The sequence below is a fragment of the Thamnophis elegans genome, chromosome 9 (assembly GCF_009769535.1).
Source record: "Thamnophis elegans isolate rThaEle1 chromosome 9, rThaEle1.pri, whole genome shotgun sequence".
Classification (NCBI taxonomy): Eukaryota; Metazoa; Chordata; class Lepidosauria; order Squamata; family Colubridae; genus Thamnophis; species Thamnophis elegans.
Window position 1 is genome coordinate 31,609,542 of NC_045549.1, and position 26,934 is coordinate 31,636,475.

At 37.1% G+C, this 26,934-nt stretch overlaps 1 protein-coding gene across 1 annotated transcript; it reads right to left on the reverse strand.

Moving 5' to 3' along the window:
- Positions 1 to 706: 706 nt before the first annotated feature.
- On the reverse strand, positions 707 to 24,371 carry USP38 (ubiquitin specific peptidase 38). Its single transcript, XM_032223951.1, is given in 14 exon segments — positions 707 to 1,957; positions 9,191 to 10,511; positions 11,141 to 11,247; positions 12,161 to 12,254; positions 13,186 to 13,379; positions 14,068 to 14,226; positions 17,730 to 17,831; positions 18,005 to 18,134; positions 20,640 to 20,772; positions 23,064 to 23,322; positions 23,324 to 23,617; positions 23,619 to 23,687; positions 23,689 to 23,724; positions 23,726 to 24,371. Coding segments are annotated over 14 exon segments (3,165 nt in total). The 5' UTR covers positions 23,831 to 24,371; the 3' UTR covers positions 707 to 1,795.
- Positions 24,372 to 26,934: the final 2,563 nt, after the last annotated feature.

A 26,934-nucleotide genomic window follows, 5' to 3' on the forward strand; every position in this document is an offset into this window, starting at 1 on the left:
TGGACTACCTAATTCAGGAATGTCAAATTGGCAGCCCGCAGGCCGGATGCGTCACGTGCAGGCCACACCAACCCCAGCTCCGTGAGTGGGGAAAAAATTGTGAAACATCACATGACAGCAACATGACGTAGCAAATTTGACACCTGTGACCTAGTTCTTTGGCTCATATGTTGCAGGTCATTATGGATCTTTTTTTGCTGTATTATTTTAACACAACACAATTAGAGGCAATGTGGACAGAATCACAAACAAACCTATAAGGGATAATCCAAAGTTCCTAAATGTCACGACCACATACTGATTTTTTTTCTTTTTACTAATGTAAAATTTTATAAACAACTGTGAGTTATTTTTATCTTCCATCATTTACTAAAAATATTTGAACAATACTAGCACAGGCAAATAGGCAATGGCTGAATTCTTGGATAATGAGTGTAATTTGTTTTTAATTTAATGCATCTTTGGTGTAATACAAATCCAGTCAGTGTTACAACTCCTTGTGCCCTTCAAAATAGCATTGTTAAAAATCACATATTTTAGTCTATATGTACATTAATCCTGTACGGGGCTCACAAAACTACTTTGACTTTCAACTGCTGAAACCACTAAGGTCCCAGTATTCAAATCTTGTGCGCTATAGCGTATTCCAATGGTGTAAATGTGTTCTAACTTCAAAAGGTGTCCTCACCTTATGTTTCATGAGTATTTTTGAGTATTTTTTCTCAATCTCCAAAACCTGCATATTCACTTAATAATCTTGATATGCAACGGGATATATGAGGAAAAAAATCTAGATAAGATTGCATGTGAGGGGAAAAAATTAAAAGTTTCTTGCCAACTACCACAAACTTAGCAAATATGACCCTAACAGGTTCAATCTCAGCAATATATGTAAAGTTTCACTTCCAATTTTTAAACACAATGTTAATTTTCAATGCAAAAAGTTTTAACCAGTATTATTACTAAAAACACATGAGCAACTACTATATTTTGGAACCATCAGACTTTACTTTTAGAGAAGCTAACACTTCAAAAATTCATGAACTTCATATTAAACAAGAAATTAACAACTCATGTTCTACACTTTTCTTCAGCTTCAAAAATTTTTGTACTTTGTTACAGTATGGCAAGGCACATAGAAACTCTTCCTTCAAAGCAAGATGTATTCCCTGAAATAATTTTAAAATCCTCAAAGCAATAAGAAATACTACAAATGTTTTTTCTTTTTCTCCCTAAAAACTCTCTCTACAAGACCACATCCATTTAGAAAAGTGACTTAACAAGCACATGAAATTGATCTTTACATACTTGTACTTGTAATACAAATATATTGAATTAGAGCTTTTGTTATTCTGGGTTACATTGTTTAAAAGATTAGATTTCCATTTAATAGTTATCATTTCTAATGCCTTTGACAATTTACGTATTTAAGAAATAAAATAAAAACAAAACGCAAGCATTGTTGGTGTCACACAAACATGTCTTTTTTCAAATATTATTTTCTCACTAGACTTGGAATTAAATGTTTAAGTGCTTTTATTCTCTGATCTATATTGTTTTTTAAAAAGTTTAATTCCTTTTTTGACCAAGAATATCTTTCCAAAAAACAAGTACATTTAAGAGGTAGATTTCTCCATGATGCACTTATTTATTTCAAATAAAAACAAAAAACAAAAGTTCTTTTTAGAACAAAAATCACATCTTGAAAAAAGCTTGGGACATTATTTAATACAGTTCAGTAACATAACAGTCCTTTGCAGAAATCAAAGCTGTTTAGAAACCAATGCAATCTTCCTTAAAATACAAGCCTGCCAACAGTACTAAATCCTCCCCCACCACCTCCACCGGTTGGACCACAACTCCCTGGGGGATCATTGTCATCAAATCCATTTGGCCGAAAAGAACACGAAGCTGCAGATGCTTCTAGGGCCTGGGTTCGAGCACTAAGCTCTTGTTCCTAAAAGAAAAAAAAAAACCGAGTGGTCACACACACACACACATTGATTTTTAAGAAAAGTAATTATGATGCAAATTTCAGGGGGGGGAAATGGGAAACAGAATTCTACATATGACACAGCTATATCAAATATTATTATCCAGTACTTCTTCAATTGTGACCCTATAAAATATAAAACAAACTCCCCACAAAATACACCAGAAGTATCCATATTGTTTACTAGTCTTAGGAACTTTTTTTTAAACTTAAGGAACTATTCCAGAACATTTCAAATTTCATAGATGAAGGAAAATATACCTTTGGTCCTGGTGATCGCCTCAGATTGAATCCTGCAACATTTCAAATTTCTTTAAAATCTTTTAACAAGCAGACACTAGATTCATCATAATTCTAGTATTTCTCCAAAACATTCTGGAAAAAATAGTTTGTATAGTTCTAATTAGCCTGCCTGCTGATGAACAAGAACTCAAATGACCAGCATTCCTATCCTTTTTAATTCTCATTGAGTATTGCATCTATTAACTGGTAGAACTGTGTAACATTTTGAATGGGTCAATAGATTCAACAGAACGTCAACTGAATCAAGCCACTGAAGCAGGTATGTTAATCAAGTAAAGTGAATCCAAAGCACTTCAGAGATTTGATAGATTTGAGTAGCTGTTGTGATTCTTACAAATAATATATAGAATAGTAACTTCAGCACTGAATATTATGATTTCTGGCGCTGACACAAATTACTGGCCAGTAATTTATTTGTTCATTATAATATCTAAATCAGCTCCTTTGCATGGGCAGGGCTAACCTTATCTAGGCTTTCTTTCACTATTTCACCTATCACATTCTTTAATATGGCCAGTCACAAGCCTTAATCTCTCTCTTGCACTAATGGAATGTACCGATCCTGCAAACACAACTGGAAGTTCAACTCAGCTTTCAGCATTGTAAATATAGATTCAAGGTTATTAATTAGCTATATAGAGCACCCATTTGAGCCTGGATGGCAAACAACAAATAAAAAATTAAAGTATCAACAACAATTACCACATTTAACTACCTGGTGCAGAGGAATTATCAAGTTTTCCATGTATTACAGAAGATCATCAGGATCAGGTACATTTCAATATTGGGGGAAGAGACTATTTTACAGAACAGATATTCTGTTTTACAGAACAGAGGTGCATTTCCTAAGTTCCATCAGACAAGATTATCCATCAGACGAGAATTGAATGATGCCCATCTTGTCAGACCTCATTGAAGTAAAAGAGTAAGGTTGCCTTACTTTTAAACTCTGCACAGCTAGGAAAGGTTTAAGCTTCTTTATTCTTCTAAAAGTAAGGGTGTAGTAATAAAGGCTATAAAGTAGTGGCACAGGCGACACTTTTTCTATTTTGTTATGGATTGCCATTTTTATGGCACTGTAACTGTACTAACATTCTTCTGCTGCCATGTCTAACTAACCCAAGATATTACAGACAAACCATATTCTTGATACAACCAGGGATTCCATTATACCAAAAAATGAAGTGAAACTGCTTCAGACATTCAAAACTTTTTCATTACAAAGTAAAGACAATTTTTTTCTTCCAAATCAATTCTTGAACTGGTATAAATCAAGCTGAACTGCACTGAATTTTAAATCACAAAATTAAATCACAAAGTTGAACCTTCAGATTTTCAATTATGGTCTAACCTGATTCACATAGGACTACTGAGCACTTTCCTAGAGTTTCCAATAGGAATTTATTTTGAGACCTACCTAACCTGGGTTTTGTGAATAAAATGTTGCTCTATCCTCAAGTTAATTCTTCACTTCCACTGGAACCATAGCTTTACAGTAAACTATTGTAGTCAGTCAGGAAGATTTCCAAAATTACTAGACAATTTAAATGAATTAGGCTTTGCATTCTTCAATTGCTTTGGATAGTGAGATGAGGGCATATAAATTTAATAAATAAATGTGTATGGTATTTCTTATCCTAACATTAAGATAGCTAATTCTGTACTGGCATAAACTTGCTTTTTTTAATATAAATTTTTATTTTAAACACATAAACACATCAACAAAAACAAACACATGACTTAAGACAACATAGGAACAAGAAGTTCCATGATATATCATACAGCAGTTCCGTATCGGTTTCTTTGCAGTTAGTATTTTCCCTTCTATACCTTTCTATCTTACATTCATTGTCTCCTTATTCGTTATCCATTTTTATGTACAATTCTATATTTATTTATACTTAGCTATTTATAACCAAATATTGTTTACCTATATTGTACTATATATACTTACTATCGTTTATTCTCTTACATACAATTCTAGGTATACATTCACATGGTTATTCTTTTTCTTTGCCATTCTTATATTATTGTTATTCCATTTAAAGGATAATAAGGTACAGTTTGGATTGTTTTGTTTACCATCTCTAGCACCTGTTATGACACCACCTTGTTTTCTCTTTCTTTTCTTTTCTCTCTCCCTTCCTTCTCTACTTCATTCCTTCTTCCTCTCCCTCTCCTTTCTTCCTTTACCTCTACCCTACTCTTACCCTCTCTTCCCTTTCCTACCCTCTCTCCTTCTTTCTCTCCCATCCTCCCTCCTCTCCCTTCCACCCACCTCTCCTTACCTCTTTCTTCTTCCCTTACCTCTCCTCCACTCTTCCTCTTCCTTTCCTACTATCTCTCCTTCTCTTTCTCTCCTTTCCACCCTCCTCTCCTTTCCCTTCCTTCATCCCTCCCTTCTCTACTTCCTTCCTCCTCTCCTTCCTTCTTCCCTCCCTTTCTTTTTCTATTGTTATAGGGGTCTCTTTCAAATCTCAATTTGTGTTTTCTTGGGGATGGTATTTCCACAAACCCATATAGTTTCATATCATTTCCTTTTTTCTCTTTTGTTCTACAATCTATATACCCGCTATCGTCCTGAATTGATTTCACCATTCTTAACCTTCTTATTTTATTAATCATCTGGGCTCTTTTTTTTTTTTTTTTGGTGCATTCAGTCCATTCAAATTTATCGAGGTAATTGTTGTTTCTGATCCATCTTTAACTGGGGTTGTTTTTTTTTACTTCTAGTTTGTATCTGACTTTTCCCTCTCGCACGTTCCTTCTCTGCTCTCTCTCTTGCCTCTGTTCTTCTCTCCTGTTTCTTTCGTTATGTTCTAATATTTCTTCCTCTTGACCTCTACTTTATAATTCCTCTTTGCTTCCTTATTCTATTTCCCTCTTGCCATATTCGTCATAGAATTTCGGTGCATCTTCTATATTCTCTGTCATATCTTTTTCCTTGCCAAGATACTAGAACCTCTTCTGGTACCAACCATCTATACATTATTCTGTTTTTATTTAACTGGTTTGTTAAAAATTGGTACTGCCTACGTTGTTCCAGAATTCTTCGTGGAATCTGTTTGAGCGTGATCAACTCTTTTTCCTGTATTGTGATTGTCTCTTCTCTGATTTTTTGTACACTTCATCTCTCGTCGTTTTTTTAGCACTTCTCTTGGGAGTCTATGTCTTCTGGCATAATTAGTATGCACCCTATAAGCTTCATCAATGTCTCCTCTCAATTCTTGTTCCTTTTTTTGAAGAGATTCAGTGAGGATTTTAATTACTTTTCCTTTCAGGTCTTCCTCTTTCTCTTCGAGTCAGATTATTGATAGTTCTAATTCTTTATTAAGTTGTTTATATTCCATTTCCATTTTTCCCATCTTCTGGTCTGATTGTTCTATTTTTTCTTCCATACACTGTATTTTCTGTTCATTGATTGCTAAGGTATTCTGTATCTTTTCAATTTTATCATCTACATTCTTGATAGTTCCTTTCAATTCTCCCATTTCATTTTTCATTTCTACATGATTCCTCCTTGTTTCTTCATGATTAGTAGTTGTCACTTCTTGGCTTTTCGCCAGCGTCTCTTGTATCATCTGGAGCATTGATTACATACTCTGCATTGTTGGAGCTGGTCCCGCTGTTTCTACCATCTTTTCACCTTTCTCCAACCCCAACGCACTCTCAATTGATCTTTGATTTGATTTGAGGGGGGGGGGTGTTTGTGAAATCACATTGGGTGTAGTTTTTTTCACTAATTTTACTGAAGTTGCCATTTTTTACCCCATTTATCCTTGCCCACAATTGCATATAAGTTTTACTTTTACTTCTACTTTATCAGTAATATCAATGATATCAATAATTGTATAATTCAGTATTCAATAATAATTAACTTTCCTTAATATCACGTTTCGATCCCTAAACATTCCTATGTAGTATTCTATCCTATTTGATTTTTGGTCTTTACTTAATATATGTCATAAATTTATATATTACACTATTATCTTATACCAATAAATGTACCTCAATTTTATCGATTATACAAGTATTCAATCCTAGTAATTAGTCTCTCTGTGTGTGTGTGTGTGTGTGTGTGTGTGTGTATATATATATATATATATATATATATATATATATATATATATATATATATATATAATTAGTGTCACAAATACAACACAAATGTAACAAAGGCAACAGTAAAAAATATTGGGTTTCTGTCTGGATGGTCTCTTGTGACGAGCCGATAGAGAATGGAAGCAGTAAGCTTCCTCCCATATTTGGGCATACCAGGGGTTGTGACACTAATTACATACCTATTTTCCTGGCTCAGCTGATAAAGGTGGAGAACCTTGTGGCTTAGTGGTTAACACATCTGCCTAATATGTAATACAGCCCAGGTTCAAATCCCAGTAAGGGTATGGCTAGCTGATGAGAGCTAAATAGCTTGAAAAAGATCTATACTAGTCTCCCTTTATTTATTTATCAGCACAAATACAACATCCATCCATCCATCCATCCATCCATCCATCCATCCATCCATCCATCCATCCATCTATCATATAAATATCATATTTATCAGCGCAAATAAAAAAATATATATATTAGATTTTTTACAACCCCTGGTAAGCCCCAATTATGGGAGGAAGCTAACTGCTTCCATCATCTGTCTATCGGCTCATCACAAGAGTCCATCACGACAGAAACCCAATATTTTTACTGTTGCCTTTGTTATATTTGTGTTTTTTTTTAATTTGTGCTGATAAATAAATAAAGGGAGACTAGTATAGATCTATTTCAAGCTATTTAGCTCTCATCAGCTAGCCATACCCTTACTGGGATTTGAACCTGGGCTATATTACATCCTAGGCAAACTTCTTAGCCATTAGGCCACAGGCTCTTATCCGTTATCAGCGAAGCCAGGGTGAAAGGTATCTATTAGATTTTTTACAACCCCTGGTAAGCCCCAATTATGGGAGGAAGCTAAGCCCAGGTTCAAATCCCAGTAAGGGTATGGCTAGCTGATGAGAGCTAAATAGCTTGAAATAGATCTATACTAGTCTCCCTTTATTTATTTATCAGCACAAATAAAACACACACACACACACACACACACACATATATATATATCTTATGTCACCAATAGTTTCCTTACGGTTCGGATTTACAGTCCACTAAGTGTCACCCTCTCCTCAGTATCACTGTTAGTATCCACGAAGTAAAGTTATCTTTCCAAGGCAATCCTCTATCTATTGTCTCTGGCACTGTTCTAAGCTCCGAGGCAAATAAATATCAAGTGCTTATAAGTTCAACAAAGCAGCAGAAGGAAGAGTGAGCAGGAAAAAAAAGAAACTCATTATACCAACAATCTTTTCTTTGAACTTTCCAAATCTTTTTGGCAAATGTTATTTTCCCCTCCTGTTGTCCATTTCGGGTTTTCGTTCTCACTGTGGCTAATTCCTTTAGCTTCTTCCGGCTGTCCCTGCCACCTCAGCATATCAGCTCCACTTCTTTTCGGCAAAATTGAACTGCAAACACAGCCTCCCTCCTGGTGTCTTCTTCTTTCCAGCTCACCCTCTCTGCCAGTTTCGCGTTGCTCTCCTCTTTGGGTTGTCAGCAATAGTAACAAATATCCGATTTCAACTGCTTCTCTGTCTGTTCGCTTCCTTCTTATGCGGTTGCCATCGTTCTGGTCCTAACCAAATGGCAGGATAGTTCCTTGTCCGTTTAGGGGGTTTCTCTTATCCGCAGGAGGATTTGCCTTATCACCCCAGCGTCTACAGAGTATCCCCCTTAATCTTCTGGCCCCTTCAGGATCAACAGTGCTCAAAAATGAGCCCAGACAAAGAAGTTAGAGTTAGAGGTTATGAGAGCTTCCTTCCCTCCGCTCCAAGTACGGTGATGTCACCACAGGATGTCCAAACTTGCTTTTTTTGATTCAGGACAGAGCCATTTTAATAACTCTTGAAGGAAAGAGGAAGCGAGGCTGGCCTTGGAAAACTTGGTACCAAATATTTAAGGAAATTCTTAAGTTTATTAATGTCCCTTGGGATGATGCTAAAGATGCTGTGAATGATCGAAACACCTGAAAAACACTCGCTGCCCAATATGCTCTGCATATGACCTTAGGATGATGATAATGACTAAGCAATTTTTGAGAATAATTTGGTATGTACAGACAAAAATACACCCAATTGAAAAATGTATTTGACCCATTAAATGACTGCTTTTACAAATTAACTGTGTTTCCTACTTTGCTGCCTATCCACATAAATATCTAAATCATGGATTATTTATCATTTCATCAATATGACCAAGTAACTCTACACATAAAATCACATTGCTAGGTTCTTGCCTTTGCTCAAATCCCATACAAATATTGCAATTTTCAAATTTTTTTTTCTGGTTAGAATTATTCAAAGCTAGTATGAGTCACCCAGAATTGCATATGTGAAATGGTCAATTATATAAAAATATACTGAGGTATATATTAACCTGACTTCAAGAATATTCATTAAACAACAGAAGTTCAAGAGCTGACAAGAACTGATATTCCCCACCTTGACTCCTGCTCTTTAAAATAATTGAAGTATACTGCTGAGTTAGAAAGCTATTTAGATTTGGCATATTGAAAAATACAAACACTTTAGTAAATTCTTCTCAAATCAGCCTAAACCTTTGGGACAGTTTTTTGTCAAACTGAATTCTAAATTATGGATTTATAGTACTTCAGTTCAGAAAATATTTTAAGCTTTTCCTTTGCAGAAATCTGGGAATACTAAAACATTATCTGAACAATTCTGGTTAATCAGAATAATCTGCCTAGATTTGTAATTCCAACTTTATATTATACAGTCCACATTTATAGTAATTACATAACTGATTTCCTTCAGATTACTATCACCTTACCTGCAAATACAGCTTATTGTCTTTTGTAATTGCATCCATAAGTTCTTTCTGCAGAGGGGGATCTCCGTTGATCCAGAGTCCACTGGCTGATTTTGCACTGATAGTCCCAGCACTGTTTTGTTTTTTGTAAAACAGCACATAAGCAGTATCTTTGGGGAATCTGCTTGTAATTTTTTGGACTGATTGAAATGAGGTGAATGTCACTCTGCTGTCATTAAATAGAAACCATTCCTTTGAGACTTCATTTTCATCCAGATCCTTTTCAGTAGCTGCAGTTAAATTGCTCTGAGGATAAGCTAAAGCCATAGTTTGGGACTGATCAAAAGATCCTAGCGAAGACCTTGAATTAGCAACATTTCTTGCATAAGAATAATAATGTCCACTTTCAGAAGATATGCCAGAGTGAACAACTACAGAACTTAATACATAAGGGATTAGTTGAGGGCAACCAACTTCTTCAGCACCAGAAGGCTTTAGTTTTTTAGCCAAATTCTCCCCCGTGTCAGAAAACTCAACACTCATAGACCAAATGCCTGACAATGTACTTAAGGATGAGAGAGTTCTATTAACAGGTAATTCTAGAACAAGCGGAAGAGACACATTGTCTAGGATTTTACGCCTAATATGACACTTGGGATCATATGAAAATCTCAAAAGAGTAAGGATGAGGTATTCTGGCTCCTCCACAATTTGCATAATTTTTTCTGCATTTTGTAAGGAAGCACATTTTTCACAAAAGTATTTGTTATCCCCTTTAAGAACTTCAGGTGCCAAAAAATAATTTAACAAATCAGTAACCGAAGGAGTAACTTCATTGACGTGTTTCTTCAAGTTATCCCCAACTTCAGTCTTACAGATAAAAGGATCAGTAACATTTTCAGAATTTGAGTCAGTGGGGGCATCTTTCAAAGTCCCATCGTTTGTGACCATTTCACAGGAATCACCGGATGGCATCTCTGTCACAGGGCTCAATGCCCTAGCACTGACTTGTTCCATGGAGTCATCTTTCTCATCAGACGAATGTTCTACAGTTGGTGGACCAACGTTTTTAAAGAATACTGGAGGACAAAAAGCAAGTGAAAGATCTGTGAAGGCTTCTTCTTTATGAGAAGTACTTTTGCAATTTAAACAGCATATGCTTGTTTGTAGTTTCCCTCGAAACATTTTTTCTATCAAGGTTCTCTCCTCTTTCATTGAACATGACTGCTTGATAAATAGTTGAGATTTGCTGGCTACTTCTTGGACTAGGGACTCTTCATTCATATCCTCAGGAAGCTTTGATGAAGACAGAACTTTCAAGGTTCTCTCTTCTTCATGTAGCCTTAGGGAAAAAAATAATTATTTTCAAGTTATATTGTTCTCCACCAGTTTACCTATTAGATATAATACCATGTTTCAGTATGCTTATACACACAACCAATTATTTACTAGGCAAGATTAGTGTGGAATAAAATACTGTAGCTTGAATGCCATTGGCACAACTACAAATAGACTCTGCTCCATTGCTTTAATTCTAACAGTTATTTTACTTTAGTTCAGCTCTAACTGGGGTAAAGTTTGAGCTGTTTGATGTATGAATTTTAGAGACAGAGAAACATTCCATTGCAGAGATTCAAAGCGTTTTTAGTAAACAGTAACTGAAAACCAAGATTGTATTGAAAGAGACTGGGATTGAGATGTCACACATCAAAAGCAAAGCATATTATTTCAGACCATATAAATTTCAATTATTTTATTTTTAAGTAATACTTGTTTTTACAAAGATACTGTATTTTTTGTACCTGAAGATTGGGAAGACTGCTTCAGGTTTTGTAGCTCTCTGTGGAAAAAGTTTATCGTAAATAGTTCTTACCCAACAATGTTACAAGAAATGCATTGCCTACAACATATTTTGCATATAAAATGTATTTAAAAACAATATCTTGGATGATGAATTCAGATTATCATTACCTGTCTAGAAGGAACCTAAGATATTCAGAGCAGTCCTGCTGAGATCTAGAAGTAAACCACGGAGGTCTAGACGCCTCAAAGAAAAGGCGAGGAGCATAGGCATCTCTCTAGATAAAACAAACAAACAAACAAGCCAAAACAGATTTCAAACACTGACATCATTCTACAAAGCACTTCATAATGTATAAAAATAGAAATCAAGTGAATAGGAGGCAAGATGTCCGCCTTCCCAGGTACATCAGATAGGAAACATACCACACAAGCTACTTCTAATTTATTGTAAGGCTATATTAACAGAATCTTGCAAATGTAAAAGTACAAATTTCCAATCATATTTCATTTATAGCCTGAGAAGTTAGGGAGGTTTATGCAGTTGCAGGATGTACCCTCTTATCTGATTGTTCCCTAGACATGATCTCTTTGTCCCGCTTCTCAAAGCCTTTCTCACATACTGTTACATAGTGGAAAAGCTAAGGATTAAATGAACTGTTCTGACTGCAAAATAAATCCAAATATTAAGTATCAACTTCCCAATTTCACGTTCAAATTCAATCTTGCATATTAATTTAGAATTAAAAAGTACATTTGAAATACAGGAAAAATAAAGTTATTATTAAAGACAACTAATGAAATTTTATGTATTCAGGTGCAACGAGAATTGTTTCATGTCCTTTTCCAAAGTAATTTTGGACATTAATCCTAACATCTTAATGTGTTACTTTCACTTGTTGGGATTATGTTTGAATAAAAGATTTGATATCTAATTTAAAATTACTGTTTTATGAGAGTATCTTACAATTTTACGAGTATGGTATCAGTATAGTGCCCAGTTTCAACCAGTCTGCACTTTTTCCAGAAGTATCCAATTCTTCTTTCAAAATTTCAGAGATGAAACAAAATGGTCTGCATTGTCTACTGATTTATAAAAAATTCAAATATTCCACAATTAATTCTACACATAAATAAGGCCAAACCCCCTTTTTTGCAATATTATTTTAATTTTCAGAAAATAATACAGACCTGTGTATGAGCAAGAAATGCAAAAAGATGTTGCAATTTTCTCATTAGTGAATTGCACCCATTTAGATTTAATGATAACACATGTCTTCTGAAACTGCAAAAAATGAGATCATGTTTTCAGATACAGATAAACTTATACAAATACACTCCGATGTTTTAAGAGTGTTTCCTAAGCTGATTTAAAATAATTTAACTATGCTTCCAATCATATTATCAATATGAGACTGCTCAAACTTGAATTAAGTCTTAATGTAAGCCATATATTTGAAGAACAATTTAATCACTTTGGGGAATTACTTTGCTTTGGTTTGAAATTTAGGGGGGAAAGGAAGCCTTCTAGTAAATTTCTCCAATTATAAATAATGCAGAAGGAATGCCTTTAAATTTCCTTCTACTATAGAAATATGTTTGGCAATTCATTAACTCAGGGGTCATGCACAGAGTTAGGTTGCACACACACAACCATCTCCTCCTGCACTGCTGCCTACCTCCCCGCTGTCCACCTATATATTCCTGATATTTCACCCTAAATAATTGTAATTTTCTTGTTTTATTTGCTGGTCAATGACCAAATAAAAATGTATTGTGATTTACAGTTTCTTTAATCATGATGTGAACTGAGGAAAGGAAACACATTTTGCTGTTTACTCAGATTCTTACTACCATATTCAAGCCATCACAGAACTAGTAGTAGAAATAATAACAACTGAAATTTATATGCCATTCAACTCCCAGCAATTCCGGGCATTTACAAATTGTTCAAAACATTTAAAAACAAGGAACAAAACAAGGAACACAAAACAAAACAAAAACAAAGATGGCAAAGAAAACAAGCCTAGATGGTAACAGGGAAAAGGAAGTGTCAGTTGTCATCACCAACAGCTATGTCTTCAGGGGCCTTTGAAATGCCAGTACGGTAGAGACTGTTTAGATCTTAAAATTTTAAAATGCCATGTATTTTTTTTTAAATAAAACATTGCATACATAAAAGTTGCAAACCTTAAAACAAATAGGATTAAACTTACTCTGTAGCCATGAATAATGCTTGAATCACACTGTTCATGTAACAAGTATTTCCTAAATTAATCAGACCAGTCTTTCCAGTTTCAGATTTTCCAGAAAATCTAGACAGACAAGATTGCAAGGAGCTGGACTGAGATGTCCAGGCACTCTGATTCAGTATTATCTTAATTTTTTCTTCATTGGGTTTGAAAAGCTCCTAGAAATGAAAACAGAGACACATATTGAACAGCGAGTATTATGCAAGTGTTTTCATAACATTTATATCTACTAAAAGAGTGGCCAAACAGCCTATGTTCCACTCTTCCAAATCTTAATAACTTCTCTGTTAAGTAAAGTGCCTTTTTGTAAATTGACACCAACTTACAACCATCTTGTTCAACTATGATCTATTTTTATTTTTATTTTTTGCAGTGTAAAACAAGGATCAAAGCTAAGTGCTCACCAATCCATCTTTACAGACATTGTGTGACATCTTGTGGAACTTTATTATATATATCTAAATACATATTATCTTCTAAAACACATTCCCTTACTAAGAAAAATGTAAAAATCTTTTTTTTTCTATTCTTGCAACCTTTGGGCTAGTTTAAACATCAATCTCTGATATCAAAGAATTAGTTAAAATGACTTTCTTTTTGATAATTAACTGGTAAGAAATACTTCTATGAATCTTCCCATGTTGAAGTAAAAATATACATTTTCTTTTACGGATAAAACTCAAGATCTTATTTAAAAGATTTACATTAATGACAGTGTTACCTTTTACTCTGCTGATTTAAATATTTTTCATTACTTTTTCCTGAAATCTGAAAATAGCTGATACAATTTTTATGCATAAAAATAATATTTACATCCTTCAGTACTGAAATGTTTTCTTTGCCTACCTTTATTGCTTCTAGAATGGGTTCATAAAGTTCTGGGAATCCAGAGTAATGGTACATCATACAGTGCATTAATTCACTCAGCTGTTGTAAGAATGTTGTGCTGGTAGGCAGACCATTACTTTTGACCGATGTTACTAATTTAACCACATGTGGAACAATCTAATTTTAAGATAAATAGAATAATAATTGGCTTGCTTGTTGAACAAAACACATTTTAAAGAAAATCACTACTGTATTTTTCAGAGTATAAGACGCACCTTTTTCCCTCAAAAGAGGCTGAAAATCTGGTTGCATCTTATACACTGAATACAGCATTTTTTGCCTCCTGAAACCCCGCCCCTTCCCCAAAATGGCGGTGCATAGCTTGTAGGAGGCTTTCAAAGAGCTCCTGGGGGCTGGGGAGGGCAGAAATGAGCAAAAAATGGGCCGTTTTTGCTCAATTTCGCCCCTCCCAGCAGCACTCTATAGGCTTCCTAATGCCCTTTGACAAAAAAGAGCCGTTTTTGCAAAAAATGGGCTATTTTTTGCTCCCCCGCACGGAACACTCTACAAGCCTCCTAAGGGCTATTGATGCCCCCCCTTTTTTTTGAAGAAAAAAACCAGGCTCATTTTTGGGAGGTTTGCAGAGTGCAAAAACTATTTTTTTATTTGCCTCTTCAAAACCTTGGTGCGTTTTATACTCCGGTGCATCTTATACTCCGAAACATATGCTATATTATGAAGTCAGAACATAATAATTAACTATAATATTTCTATTTATCTGAACACCTACCATGTTTCCCTGAAAATAAGACCCACCCAAAAAATAAGCCCGAGCCTGATTTTGGGGGTGAGCGTAATATAAACCCTATTCCAAAAATAAGACTGGGGATGGGCGTGGCCAGCATGGGAAGCGGCGAGCGTGCCGTGGTGTGTGTGTGACAGTTTCCAGCTGCAACCCAACAGCCCTTTGGGGCAACGCAAATAATGCAAATTCCGAGGGTGGAGGCATTTGTCTCCTTTGCAGAAGGAAGGGGGGGAGGGCCTGTTCCAATCTCTGCGTTGTAGCGCAGCACTGGGGGGTGGGAGAAGAGAGAAAGCCTCTTGATTCTTGTGTGTCTTTTCACTTTTCACTAAGTGTAAGTGTGTGTGTGTGTGTGTGTATGTGTAGCGGAGCTCTTTCCAAGTCTTCTTGCTGCCCTGAAAATACGCAGCAATCACCGTACCTTTCACCAAACAGGTTGTGTATTTGCCAACAACCTTCAAATTAGAGCTCTGCTCCACCCCCCAGACTTAAACTTAATGAAAAGTGAAAAGACATGCACAGGAATCAAGAGGCTTTCTCTTTCTCCTTTCACACCACTAGCGCCCTTAAGCTGTTTGGCATGAAAAGGAAACTGGCACATGCTCCTCCACTCTCTTTGCTGCAGCAAAGTCAAAGAGTCAAGAGGGCCAGGTGGGGAGAAGGTGGTAAGGGTTCTGCAAGCGGGGGGGGGGGAGTGAGAGTGAAGGTGAGGAGCTGCGTGTTAACCTGACAGGTAGGAAAGGTTTTGCGGGCACTGTGTGCAGCTCCGCCCTCCGCCCTCCTGGCCAGGCTCCACAACTGAGGGGTGATGGAGCAAACCATGTGAAGCTGGCAGCATGACTTTTGCCCGTCTTTTTCTGGGTGTGGGGCTTTTGCTTTTTAGTTCCTGAAGCTAGCAGCTCCACAGCGAACTGCCTTGCTTTTTAAACCCTCTTTTTCCTCATGGGAGTCTTGCAAGAGGCTTGCGTGGTAGCACCGGCAGCAGGTGGAGGCAGAGGCATGGGGGAGCCAGAGGCGATCCCAATGCGCCGCCCACTCTGTCCCACTGTCTCTTGGCTTGCTTGTGGCCACGCCAAACATCCACCAGCACAGGGCATCTGGACAAGAGATTTTCCTGCAGATCGCCCTTTTCTCGAGCCCAGCACAGACACACATCCAAAAAAGACTTCATCCGAAGTCTTCAGCCTTGTAATCCTGGGATGTGCGTCTGTGCTGGGCTCAAGGAACGGACGATGGGCAGGAAAATTGGGGTGGGTGGGTGGGTTTCTTTGCTGATCGACCTTTCCTCAAGCCCAGCACAGATGCACATCCCCAAAAGGCTCCATCCAAAGCCTTCAATGTTGCAAACCTGGGATGTGTGTGCTGGGTTTGAGGAAAGGCTGGAACACCCCCCCCCCCCAATTTGGATGGATCTATAGATCTGGGCCAAATTTCCCCAAGCCAGGCAGGAGAGAAGTCAGCAGCAGCAGTTGCAGCAAGCCCAGCAGTCGGAGAAGAGACCGAAGGGGAGCCAATTCTGACATGCCTCACAGCCTTCTGTCTCATCGTAGCAGCAGTCTGAGCAAGGCCTGGCGGAGCGCAAACTGTAGTCGCTGCCTGCTCCACAGCCACAAGGTGAGCTGCGGAAGAGAGGGACACTCAGCTGCGAGGTTGCCTGGTGCCGCTGGCAGGGCTGGGACTGGCAAGAGTGTGCTGGAAACATATCCAGTCGCCCTGAGAGACAGAACAAGAGGCAGTTTCCAGCCCTCTCTGGCTCAGCTCTCAGGCCAAGCAGCTATGAGGTGACTGTGCTCGTGTAAAAAAAAAATAACAACAAAGACTTTCCTGAAAATAAGCCCGAGTGCTTATTTTCAAGCCTAAAAGAAAATAAGACTGGGTCTTATTTTCAGGGAAACATGTATTTACATGAACACCTCAGTTTTATCTATATTTTTTAAATGAGCAATTGCAAGTTAAGAAATATAATTTCACATTCTATTGGGATAGAAATCAGGGTAGCCAATACTACTCCATTATTACCCTACATGCTGTGATGAAAACACTTAGTAATGTTTAAAAAGTATGGTAACTTTGCAAACATATAAAACATTCTATTTTTATGAGCTCTTCCTGAAATTAATTTTACAATCTCTGCTAGCAAATAAGGAAAAAACTTACGAAAGTGCTAAAAAGAATATTCAATCATTTTAGAATTAGCGGAGTACAACTCTGATAGTTAGTTCCTGTAATTTTTAGTTTAATTTGCATTGTTGCTAATTTATAACCCATGTTATTCTTTATAATAGACATCTGTAGCAATGTAACAAATACAATGAATTGCATCGAAGTTCATTGATGACAGACTGTTTAAATTCAGTTGAAGCCTCAATGAAGCAAACTAGGAATCAATTTTGATGATTTCACTTTCACTCTGCATGAGCCATTCCTATTCCATAAGGTTGATAGGTATATTGGAGGGACTGCATGAAGGAACGCAAAAAATTTCTACAGAGTCAAAGACATTTTGGCCACTGGAGTAACATAATCGGATACAACCCATAGTAAAATACAACTCTCTTAGAAAGGGTTAAGAACCAGATATACATTAGCAACAAAATTCTGTAAAGTATCTCTCTCCTCACTAGATTTTACATCTTTATATAAATAACAAATTCTTTAAACTACTGTTACTTAGATTTTGTTTTAAATTATGATATATGACATAAACCATTAAGATTGAGGAAGATAAGAATCCATTTTAATATAATCAAAATTATGATTCATTTTTTTTCAGGTTGTAGGAATGTGGTTTTGGTTTTATTAATATAATAGTAAGATGGCATGCTTATAGATATTTTCTTTTTAAATGAGTTTTAAAACAAAAAAAGATAAAACTTACCAAGTGAAAAGCCTCTGGAGAATGTTGAAAACTGAGCAGCATATGAGAAAGGACAGCCAAAGCACCAGGTCTCACCAGTGGAAACCAAAGGCGATTAAATACCTTTCAGGAAAAGGAAGATTTATTAAAAATAAGAAATGTACAGCAGTATTATAATTTTGTAGCATATATTTAAAAATGCATAAATAAAATTAAAAATTTCTACAAAAAGCAACCTGTTTACAATTTTATTACATTAATTAAAATTCTAATAATAATTGAGTAATAATACTTACCAATTCAATCTTAAGCAAAGTAACATCAATAAGGATAGTAAACTTCTGAACTGCAGCCAGTCCTTTCAGTAATGCTATCACCCAGGTCTCTACATGCTGAGCTAATGGCCAGGACAACCAGTCAATCATCCTGAAAAGTGATGAATTTGTCTTTTTTAGTATTTCAGCTGCAAAAGCTATATCCCAGTTACTCAATTTCTGAACTCTGGTATTGGTTTACATATTATATCAATTATATGACAGTCATAGATCACAGCCAGAACTTTAAGATGCTCTGGCTGGGAAAAAACTTTGCAAGATAGTTTTTTCTCTAGGGAAGCTATAGCAACAATTCAGTATTTTGTCTCGTTTCCATCAAGGCAATACATATTTTGTCATTTGCAGTGCTCTATGGAATTGTATAAACATCACAACGCAGATAAACAGTTTGAATCCCTCCTGGTTTTATTACATTACATAAACAAAACTATCCAAGCCAACATATGTTCTTTACATTATCATCAATCCATCACCAAAACATCTATTACAGCAAAAAACAAATTCTTGATAGCATTAATTTGATATTCCATATATAAAAAAGTTAGATTTGCTATTAAATCACAATATTCACCATTTTTGTACACTTTAAAATACTTCTTCCAGATTTGTAAACACCCCCTCCCCCAATAAATATTCTACATTCTGCAATTACACAAGACCTCCACTAAGTTTTCTTTGGAAACCAAAAGTGCTGTTGATTTTTGTTGGAAATATAGGTTTTATGATTTAATTTTTAAAAAGGTGATTTTTCCCCCATTTCCTAACTTTAGGTTAGTTTCTAGGAAAGCTGAATTGTCTATCATTACTGATCCTAGATAACATAGAATAAGTAAAATGAAACATCCCAAGGAAACAGGTGGCTAATCAAATAAAGATGCCAGAGAGGGCTAAGGAAAAGTCTAAAAGAAAAAGTGAGAAAAAGTACGGTAGTTCTAAACTTTTCACATATCTAGTAGAGGAATTCAAAAAAGGTTTGAAATTACTATGAAACACAAACATTTTCTAAGAATACTCAATTTTTCATTACTGTTCCTTTTGTTAATTACAATCCAGCTGCAAAACTATCCCAATTTCTAATGAAATGGCACTATTTTCCTAAACCATGCATGGACTTTGTAGTCTACAGCAATTAAAACATATAGGCATATTTGTTGCAGTGAGTTTTTATGATCACAGAAAAAGTATTCCCATATAAAATAGATTACCATACAGTCAGCACTTTTTAATTACTTGTAAGCTAATGGAAAATAACTAAGTTATTGTACTTACCATATGTTTTTATTTTTGAAGAAACGATAGGGAGGAAAAAAATAAACTAATTTCTTATTTAGAGCTAGCCTGCTACATGGCCAATTTAAGCTGTCTTAATTAATTAATGCAAAAGGAATTTTATTTGGCTGTGGTGCAGCTGCATCATTCTGGAGCTGAACATGCTTAAAACTGTAGAAATAAAGATCAGATTTTAGGAAGAGTCCTTCTATTTTACTGCCTCTTACTATATTCAACAGAAGAGTATCAGCAGTAGAGTCCTTCAGTTTTTGATAATTTTATAAGATTTGTAATGGATATTTAATATTAGAACCATCATTAAAGAAGCACAACAAATAATGTTCTTCTGCATCGACTCAGAAAGTTCAGACTGTCCCAGAAGCTGCTGATATAGCTTTACAGAGGAATGATTGAGTCTATTATTTGTACTTCTATAATTCTCTGGTTTAGTACAACAACCAAACAGGACAGGTACAGACATCAACAGATAGTCAACACTGCAGAAGGAATAATTGCAGTCAGGAGGAGGACTGAGATTATATCTGCAAGAATCTCATATCCTGGACATAAACTATTTCACTTTGGGATGGTCCTAGAGATTATATGCCAGGACAACTAAATACAGAGACAGTTTTTCCCCTCATGCCATCACTCTGTTAAACACCTGGTTCTTGCAGTTTCTGTCTAATGTGTATGCATATTAAACCATGAAATATTATTTATCCTTTTCATTATCTTCATTTCCCCATTTTATTGGTATTATATTATTATTCTCTCCATTGCTGGCAAGTTCACGGAGTGTTATTATACTGGACACAAATTCCTTCTCTTTCTAGTTACACTTGGCCAAATAAAGTATTCCATTCCAATACAAATCCAACACAGTAACATCATGTTCATACATATGCAGTTTTAATCTGCATATTAACTAGAATGGACTTGGTTATCTGAGGAATTGCCTCCGCCTGATTGTGTATATTTGTGCTATTAAATCTGGCAGAAGAGGCATGGTTGAGGTCTGTTTAGTAGGGGATTGCCATATGTTGGGCCCTGAGAGCCTTTCTGTTGTGACATCTATGCTTTGTGACAGTAGGCAGTAGTCCATACAATAGTTATGTTAATCTGTCCTTGTTTTTACCTGGCTTACCAATGTAAATTGTTGGTAATTTTTTGTTTTGTTTGTTTGCTGTGGTTTCAGTACTGTACACTATCTAGAGTCATGAAGTTGAGATAAGCAGTGATATAAATTGAAATAATAAACTTCCCTTTAAAATGCATGTAATAAACAAGATGCTTAATTAAGTAAACAAGTACTCTTTTGCCATACCTGCATAAAGCTTGTGTCATACTTGCATCTTTTACATTTGGATCTGTGGTAAGGCTTCCAATCAGGACTGTAATCATTTGTAAAGGGATATGCTGCACAAGACTTGCCAAAGCAACCGAAGGTTCAGAAGTATCTATAATTGCCAAACATATAAGAAATTATATTATTTCTGCTTTTTTCCATTTAGATTTGAATCCATTTTAAAGGCTATGTTTCAAGTTTAACCATATTCTGAACCAATTCAAAGCTCTCAGACTCCCTTTAAACCCAAAAGTAGTGATATTCAGTGGAAGCTCGTGGCTGGAAGGATAAAAGATAGTATTTGAGCATTGTTCCTATTTTCATTTAGAGAAAAGCTAAGGAAAGTACAAGATCACTCGAAAAATCAGCTCTTTGCTTTCCTCTAATGGAGCTTTCCTATATCATAGTTCAGCTCACAGGTAGTCTGGATATAATACAGTTCGGTAGTTTGGCACCAGGCTAGAAAACTGAGTTATAGTCCTTAGGCATGAAGCCAGTTTGGGCCAATCACTCTTTCTATCCAAACCACCTCATATGGTTGTTGTGGGCAAAATAGGAGGAAGGAATATTATGTGTAACTATTCATCTTGAATTATTTATAAAACATATAAAGGCAAAATAAAATAGTTTTTTGAATAATACAACTCATAGAATTCTTATTTACATTTTGTATGTAAATTATTTGTCTTACACTCATATAGATGTATCATTCATTAATGTGATGCTACTATAAAAAGGACACCAGCTTCAGCATCAATTATTCTGTTGTAGCAAATGCTACAGTTCAAATTCAGTCACATGGAAAAAGAAAGTACACCCTCTTTGAGTTTTATGTATCAGGACCTAGTAAAAATCAACTGCGTCCTAAGCAGTTTTTAACTAAGTAGTTAAGTACAAACCTCATATGAACAGCAACAACAGACATATTACACCATGTCATCATTTATTTTGCAAGAGAAACCCAAAATGGAGAAGCCGCAAGTTGTCTCTATGCAGCTAGTACCAAAGCATATATAGCACAGTTGGATGGCAATAACTACATTATTTAATTATATTTGTAAATATATTTAATTGATTAAACTAAAACTAGTTCTATGGTACTGCAAACTAAAAACTTTTTACTTGTGTTAAAAATCTTAACATTAGAAAAAATGAGCGCACTTAAAGCCAACAGTCATTAAAAGCTATGCAGACAGCCCAAGAATGCACTCAATGATGTTTAAAATTAACTATATCATTAATAATACTATAACTGACTTAAAGTTTTTTAAAAAAATATATAAACAGGCTTCTCTCTTTCTCATCAAATTATAATCCATCTGATCTCCAAGATGTGCCTGAATTATATTATAATATAACCATCACAAATCAAGGAAGTCATGACATATAGGAATAAAATATATACCTTGTTAATCTAATACTCTCAAAAATATTTACGTTCAATTGTTCCTACTTCCCCTCCAAGAACTTCTAAAATCTAGTCCCCAGTCCTTTTAACCAATACAAATGCTAAATAATTTAATCAATGTTTTACCTACATTTTTGAAACTTTAGGAACTTTGCTCTAATCAGATATTAGCACAAGTACCTGTGTTAATCAGAACCCTATTAGCAGTAAAGAGAAGGTTCCGTTCCCCAATATTAGTTGACATTTTTTAAAAAGCAATCAAAGACAGGTCTAACATATCTTGAGTTGCAAAAATCCAGAGACCACTAGAAAGCAGCAAAGGATTTCAGCTTTCAGCATCTCTGTGCTGCCATCCAGATTTTTGCAAACAAGATGCGGAAGCCTTAACCAGCTTTCTGCTCCACCTTCAACATCAGTCTTGTTCCTAGCCTTTCGGGGTTTAACCTATTCTGAACCAATTGGCTGGAATGCCTTTCCCCTCTCTTGATATTCCTCAGCTTCTTCTTTTTTTACTTACAGAATCCCAACGGGATTAGATTCAACAGATTAGATTCTGCAACAGAGTGGTCAATGCCTGGAATGCACTACCTCTGTGGTTTCTTTCCAAACCCCCAAAACTTTAACCTTAGACCAGGGGTGTCTAAACTTGGTAACTTTAAGACTTGTGGACTTCAACTCCCAGAATTCCCCAGCCATGGTTGGCTGGGGAATTCTGGAGTTGAAGTCCACAAGTCTTAAAAGTTCCCAAGTTTGGAAAACCCCTGCCTTAGACTGTCTATTGTCAACCTCACTCCATTCCTAGAGGTCTGTAATGGAGGCATAAGCACACCAGCGTGCCTACCATCCCTGTCCTAATGTTCCTTTTTATTCGTATCCATTTCATGTACCCAAAATCATGTTTATACATACATACATACATACATGTGTCTAATACATGCTCGACGAAACAAATAAAAAAAATAAAACAAGAAGACATGAGGAAAAGGCGAGCCTACCGGTGGAAGAGATGATGGCAAAGAGCTCCTGCAAGGAAGGCAGCAGCGTATCGGGTTCCGCTTTCCAGATGCCGCGCAGCAGATTGCTGACTTGGGTGACTTGGGAGACATAGAGGCGTAGAGCAGCTTCACGGGTACTTTGGGTCTGGAAGTGAGCAATGCTGCGTACCAACTGCTGGCAAAAGACGAGGGCGAGTTTCCTACCGCGGGGCAGACCCTGAGGAAAGTCGCTCAGCAGCTGGCAAAGGCGAGCGCAGAGTGGAAGCCGGAGGCCTCTCGCTCACCAGGCGCAACGCTTCCCTTTGCAGCAGAGCGAATAGCTCCAGCACCGCCGGGCAGCTAATGAGAAGCCGCAGGCCGGTCTGGATGTAGTCTAAGACGCCGGGGTCCAAGTGGGAGCCAAGGCCGGGCGCGGGCGACGGAGCAGGGGCGAGGAGAGAGAGGGGACGCGGGGCTTCCTCCTCCTCCTGCCCGTGAAGCAAAGCCAGGACCAGGTCGCGCGTGAAGAAGGCCTCGAAGTCGTCTCGGTGGTGAAGAGCGTAGGCCTCGAGGACCCTGACGCCCGACCTGGCGCTGGAACTGGTCGGGGCCCTGCAGGATGAGGCGGGTGCTGAGGGCGAACATGGGCCTGACACTGCGGCCCGCTCAGCGGCGACTCGGCCGGACTCCACCACGCGCTTGACGATCATACGTTTCACCGGCAGCGGTAGGACGAGCTCACCAAACCCTTCCAAGATCTTTCTCCATGGCGAACGGCGGCCCAGCATGGCACCGAAGGTCCCCTTCGGCCCCTCCCCCTTCGCTCCGCGGCCGCCCTTCAACCTCCGGGCAGCAGAGACGCCTCAACATCGGCCGGCCCGGCGGTTCTCAGGAGGCTCCTCGAAGCCCAGACGTCGGAGGCCCCAAACGCCGGGGAGGTACGTGACCCGAAGGAACAGAACAACGCATCGTCACGCCGGACGGGAAATGGAAGAGGCGGCCGTTCCAATTGCGCATAAGCAAAGTATGTTTCGGAGGACGGCGGCCGGCCGACGCGCCTGCGCTTTAATGCCTGCGCTGGAAAGGCCGGAGGCCTTTTGCGTGACCCGAGCGCGAGGAAGGATGAGGACTGAAAGGGCGGAGGAGAAATAGCGCAGGAAGTTTAAAGTGACCTGATTCGTAGTGTTTATTACCTATGTTCCCCTTGGAGGTTTCTTTTTTACACGTAGTCCTCGACTTACAAAAGTTCATGTAGTGACCGTTCGAAGCTACAACGGCACTGAGAAATGGGACTTACGACCGCTTTTCGAGCGTGATCAGAACTTGGATACTTGGCAACTGATTCATATGTAGATGGTAGTTGCAGTGTCTCAAGGTCATGTGATCACCGTTAAACCAGATCCACTTAACAACCGTGTTGCTTAGCTTAAGAACTGCAGTGATTTACTTCACAAATGCGGCAAGAAAAGTCATAACGTGGGGCAAAACTCGCTTAACAAATTATTCACTTAGCAACAGAAGTTCTGGGCTCAGTTGTTGTAAATGGAGAACTACCTATATTAGCTTAATTCTATTAATTGGAAGGTTATCAATGTTGGAGGCAATATTTTGCTATATCAGTTGATGGAAGACCAGTGAGAGGCAGAATGACCCAGGCTGACATGCAATTGCTCTTTTAAACAGCTGAAAATGTGTAGCTGTTTAAAAAATATGGAAGATCATTTGAAAGATGCTTTTTGCATGGTAAGAGCTTTTGTGAGAAAAAGTAAATAAACTGTTGAATCAGACAAAAGCTTAGCTGGTCTAGAATCCTTTTTGCTAAAGTGGTCAGCCAGTCGTTTCTGGGAAAGTTTCTACTGTAGCTGGGCACAAGAGGAAAATCTCACCTAGTCTTCACAATATTATAAAGTGCTGCTTTATCTGATGAAATTATAGATAGTTCTCAATTTACAACCACAATTGAGCCCAACATTTCTATTGCTAAGTGAAACATTTGTTAAATGACTTTTGCCCCATTCTATTACTTTTCTTGCCACAGTTGTTAAGTTGGTAAATTAGTAACATGGTTGTTAAATGAAACTGGTTTTCCCATTGACTTTGCTTGTCAGAAGGTCACAGAAAATTAGCACATAACCTTGGGACACAGGAACAGTCATAAATATGAGTCAGTTGCCAAGCATCTGAATTTTGATCATGTGACTGGAGATACTGTAATAGTCGTGTGAAAAATGGTCAAGTCACTTTTTTCAATGACATAACTTGGAACAGTCACTAAATGAATTGTAAGTTGAGGACTACTTGTATTTCTTAATCCTTTTAAAAATGATCTCAGCTGATTAACCATATTTATGGAATAAAAAACCTTAGGTTTGACTTAAGTATTACTGTTTTACCTAACTCTAATGCCATTTAACATTGTTAGCCGATGCTGATGCTGGGGTCCAGTTCAGAGAGAGGAGTAAATTGCCTTTATTGTACCCACATATTGATTCTTGCACCATAAAATAGATGACAACCTGGGTTTTGCTATCTACTTCCAGACTCATCAGATAGTTTCTCTTGCCTGCACTATCTAGTGCAGGAAGTCCTGCATTAGATAGGAGGCAATAATAAAGCCCAAAATTTCTGTTGCTAAGACAGTTGTTAAGTGAGTTTTGCCCCATTTTATGTTAAGTGAATCACTGCAGTTGTTAGTAACATGGTTGGTAAGTGAATCCGGCTTCCACGTTGACTTTGTCAGAAGGTGGAAAAAATGATAACATGATCCCAGGACACCGCAACTATCACAAATGAGTCCATTGCCAAGCGTCTGAATTTTGATCAGATGACCATGAAAGTATCATAATAGTTGTAAGTGTGAAAAATAGTCACAAGTCACTTTTTCCAGGTCTCCTGTAACTTTGAACATTCACTAAATGAACTCGGGGGCTATCTATATGCACTTAAGAATCATATGTAAAGATAGAATATTATTTGCTATTACTATTTGTCTCTAGACTAATAATCTTGAAATACTTAACAAAATGTTACAAGGATTTGTTTGGAAAAGTTGGTGTACAAATGCCTCTTGTTCTTCGTGCTACTAATCAGTTTGGAACTTATGACATACCAGTAGGTGCTGTAAACTCTGCCAGTTTCTGTACTATCAGCAAACTGTCCTCACAGTCACTATATTTGGTACTCTCAACATTATAATTAGTAATTTGTAATAAAATTACCAAAAATTGATGAGTGTTTTTTTAAACTTACATCTGGTGCAATCACGTATCAAGGGTGTCAAACTGGCAGCCTGCGGGACAGATACATAGGCCACGCCCACCCCAGCTCTGAATAAGAAAAAGTTGCGAAATGTCACATGAGTTTGAGATCCGTGACATAGATTCTCAGTGGTATCTATGTTGTTGCTACTAGATTGTTCTTGTACTGACAGTTAATAAATGGGCTGCATAAAATTTTATGTTATGTTACCATGGCTTCTCTGTTTTCGTTGCTGTCCAATTGCAGGACAATAGAATCAGTTTTCTGTCAAAGCGATAAGGATTTTTTTCTTATTATTTAAAATAAAAAAATTACCTCAAGGAAGTAATAACATAAATTGTACATGTGAGTGTGTATGTGTGTGTGTCTGTGGTGTGGGATATGTATGTGTGTGTTATTTTAATTATCAATTTCATAAATATATATTTCATTGTAATTATCCATACATAATCTACATCTACAAACAACTTGTTTGTAAGGTGCAGTTATCATCAGGTCTTCTGGAACTAGGTAACTGGGATCATAAATTTGTCTTTTCAAAAGTGAAAAATCAATCTCTTAGCAATAATTATAAGAGAATCAATTTCTATTGTCCAACTATCAGCTTCCAGTAGTAAATAAGTAGTTCGAAAGA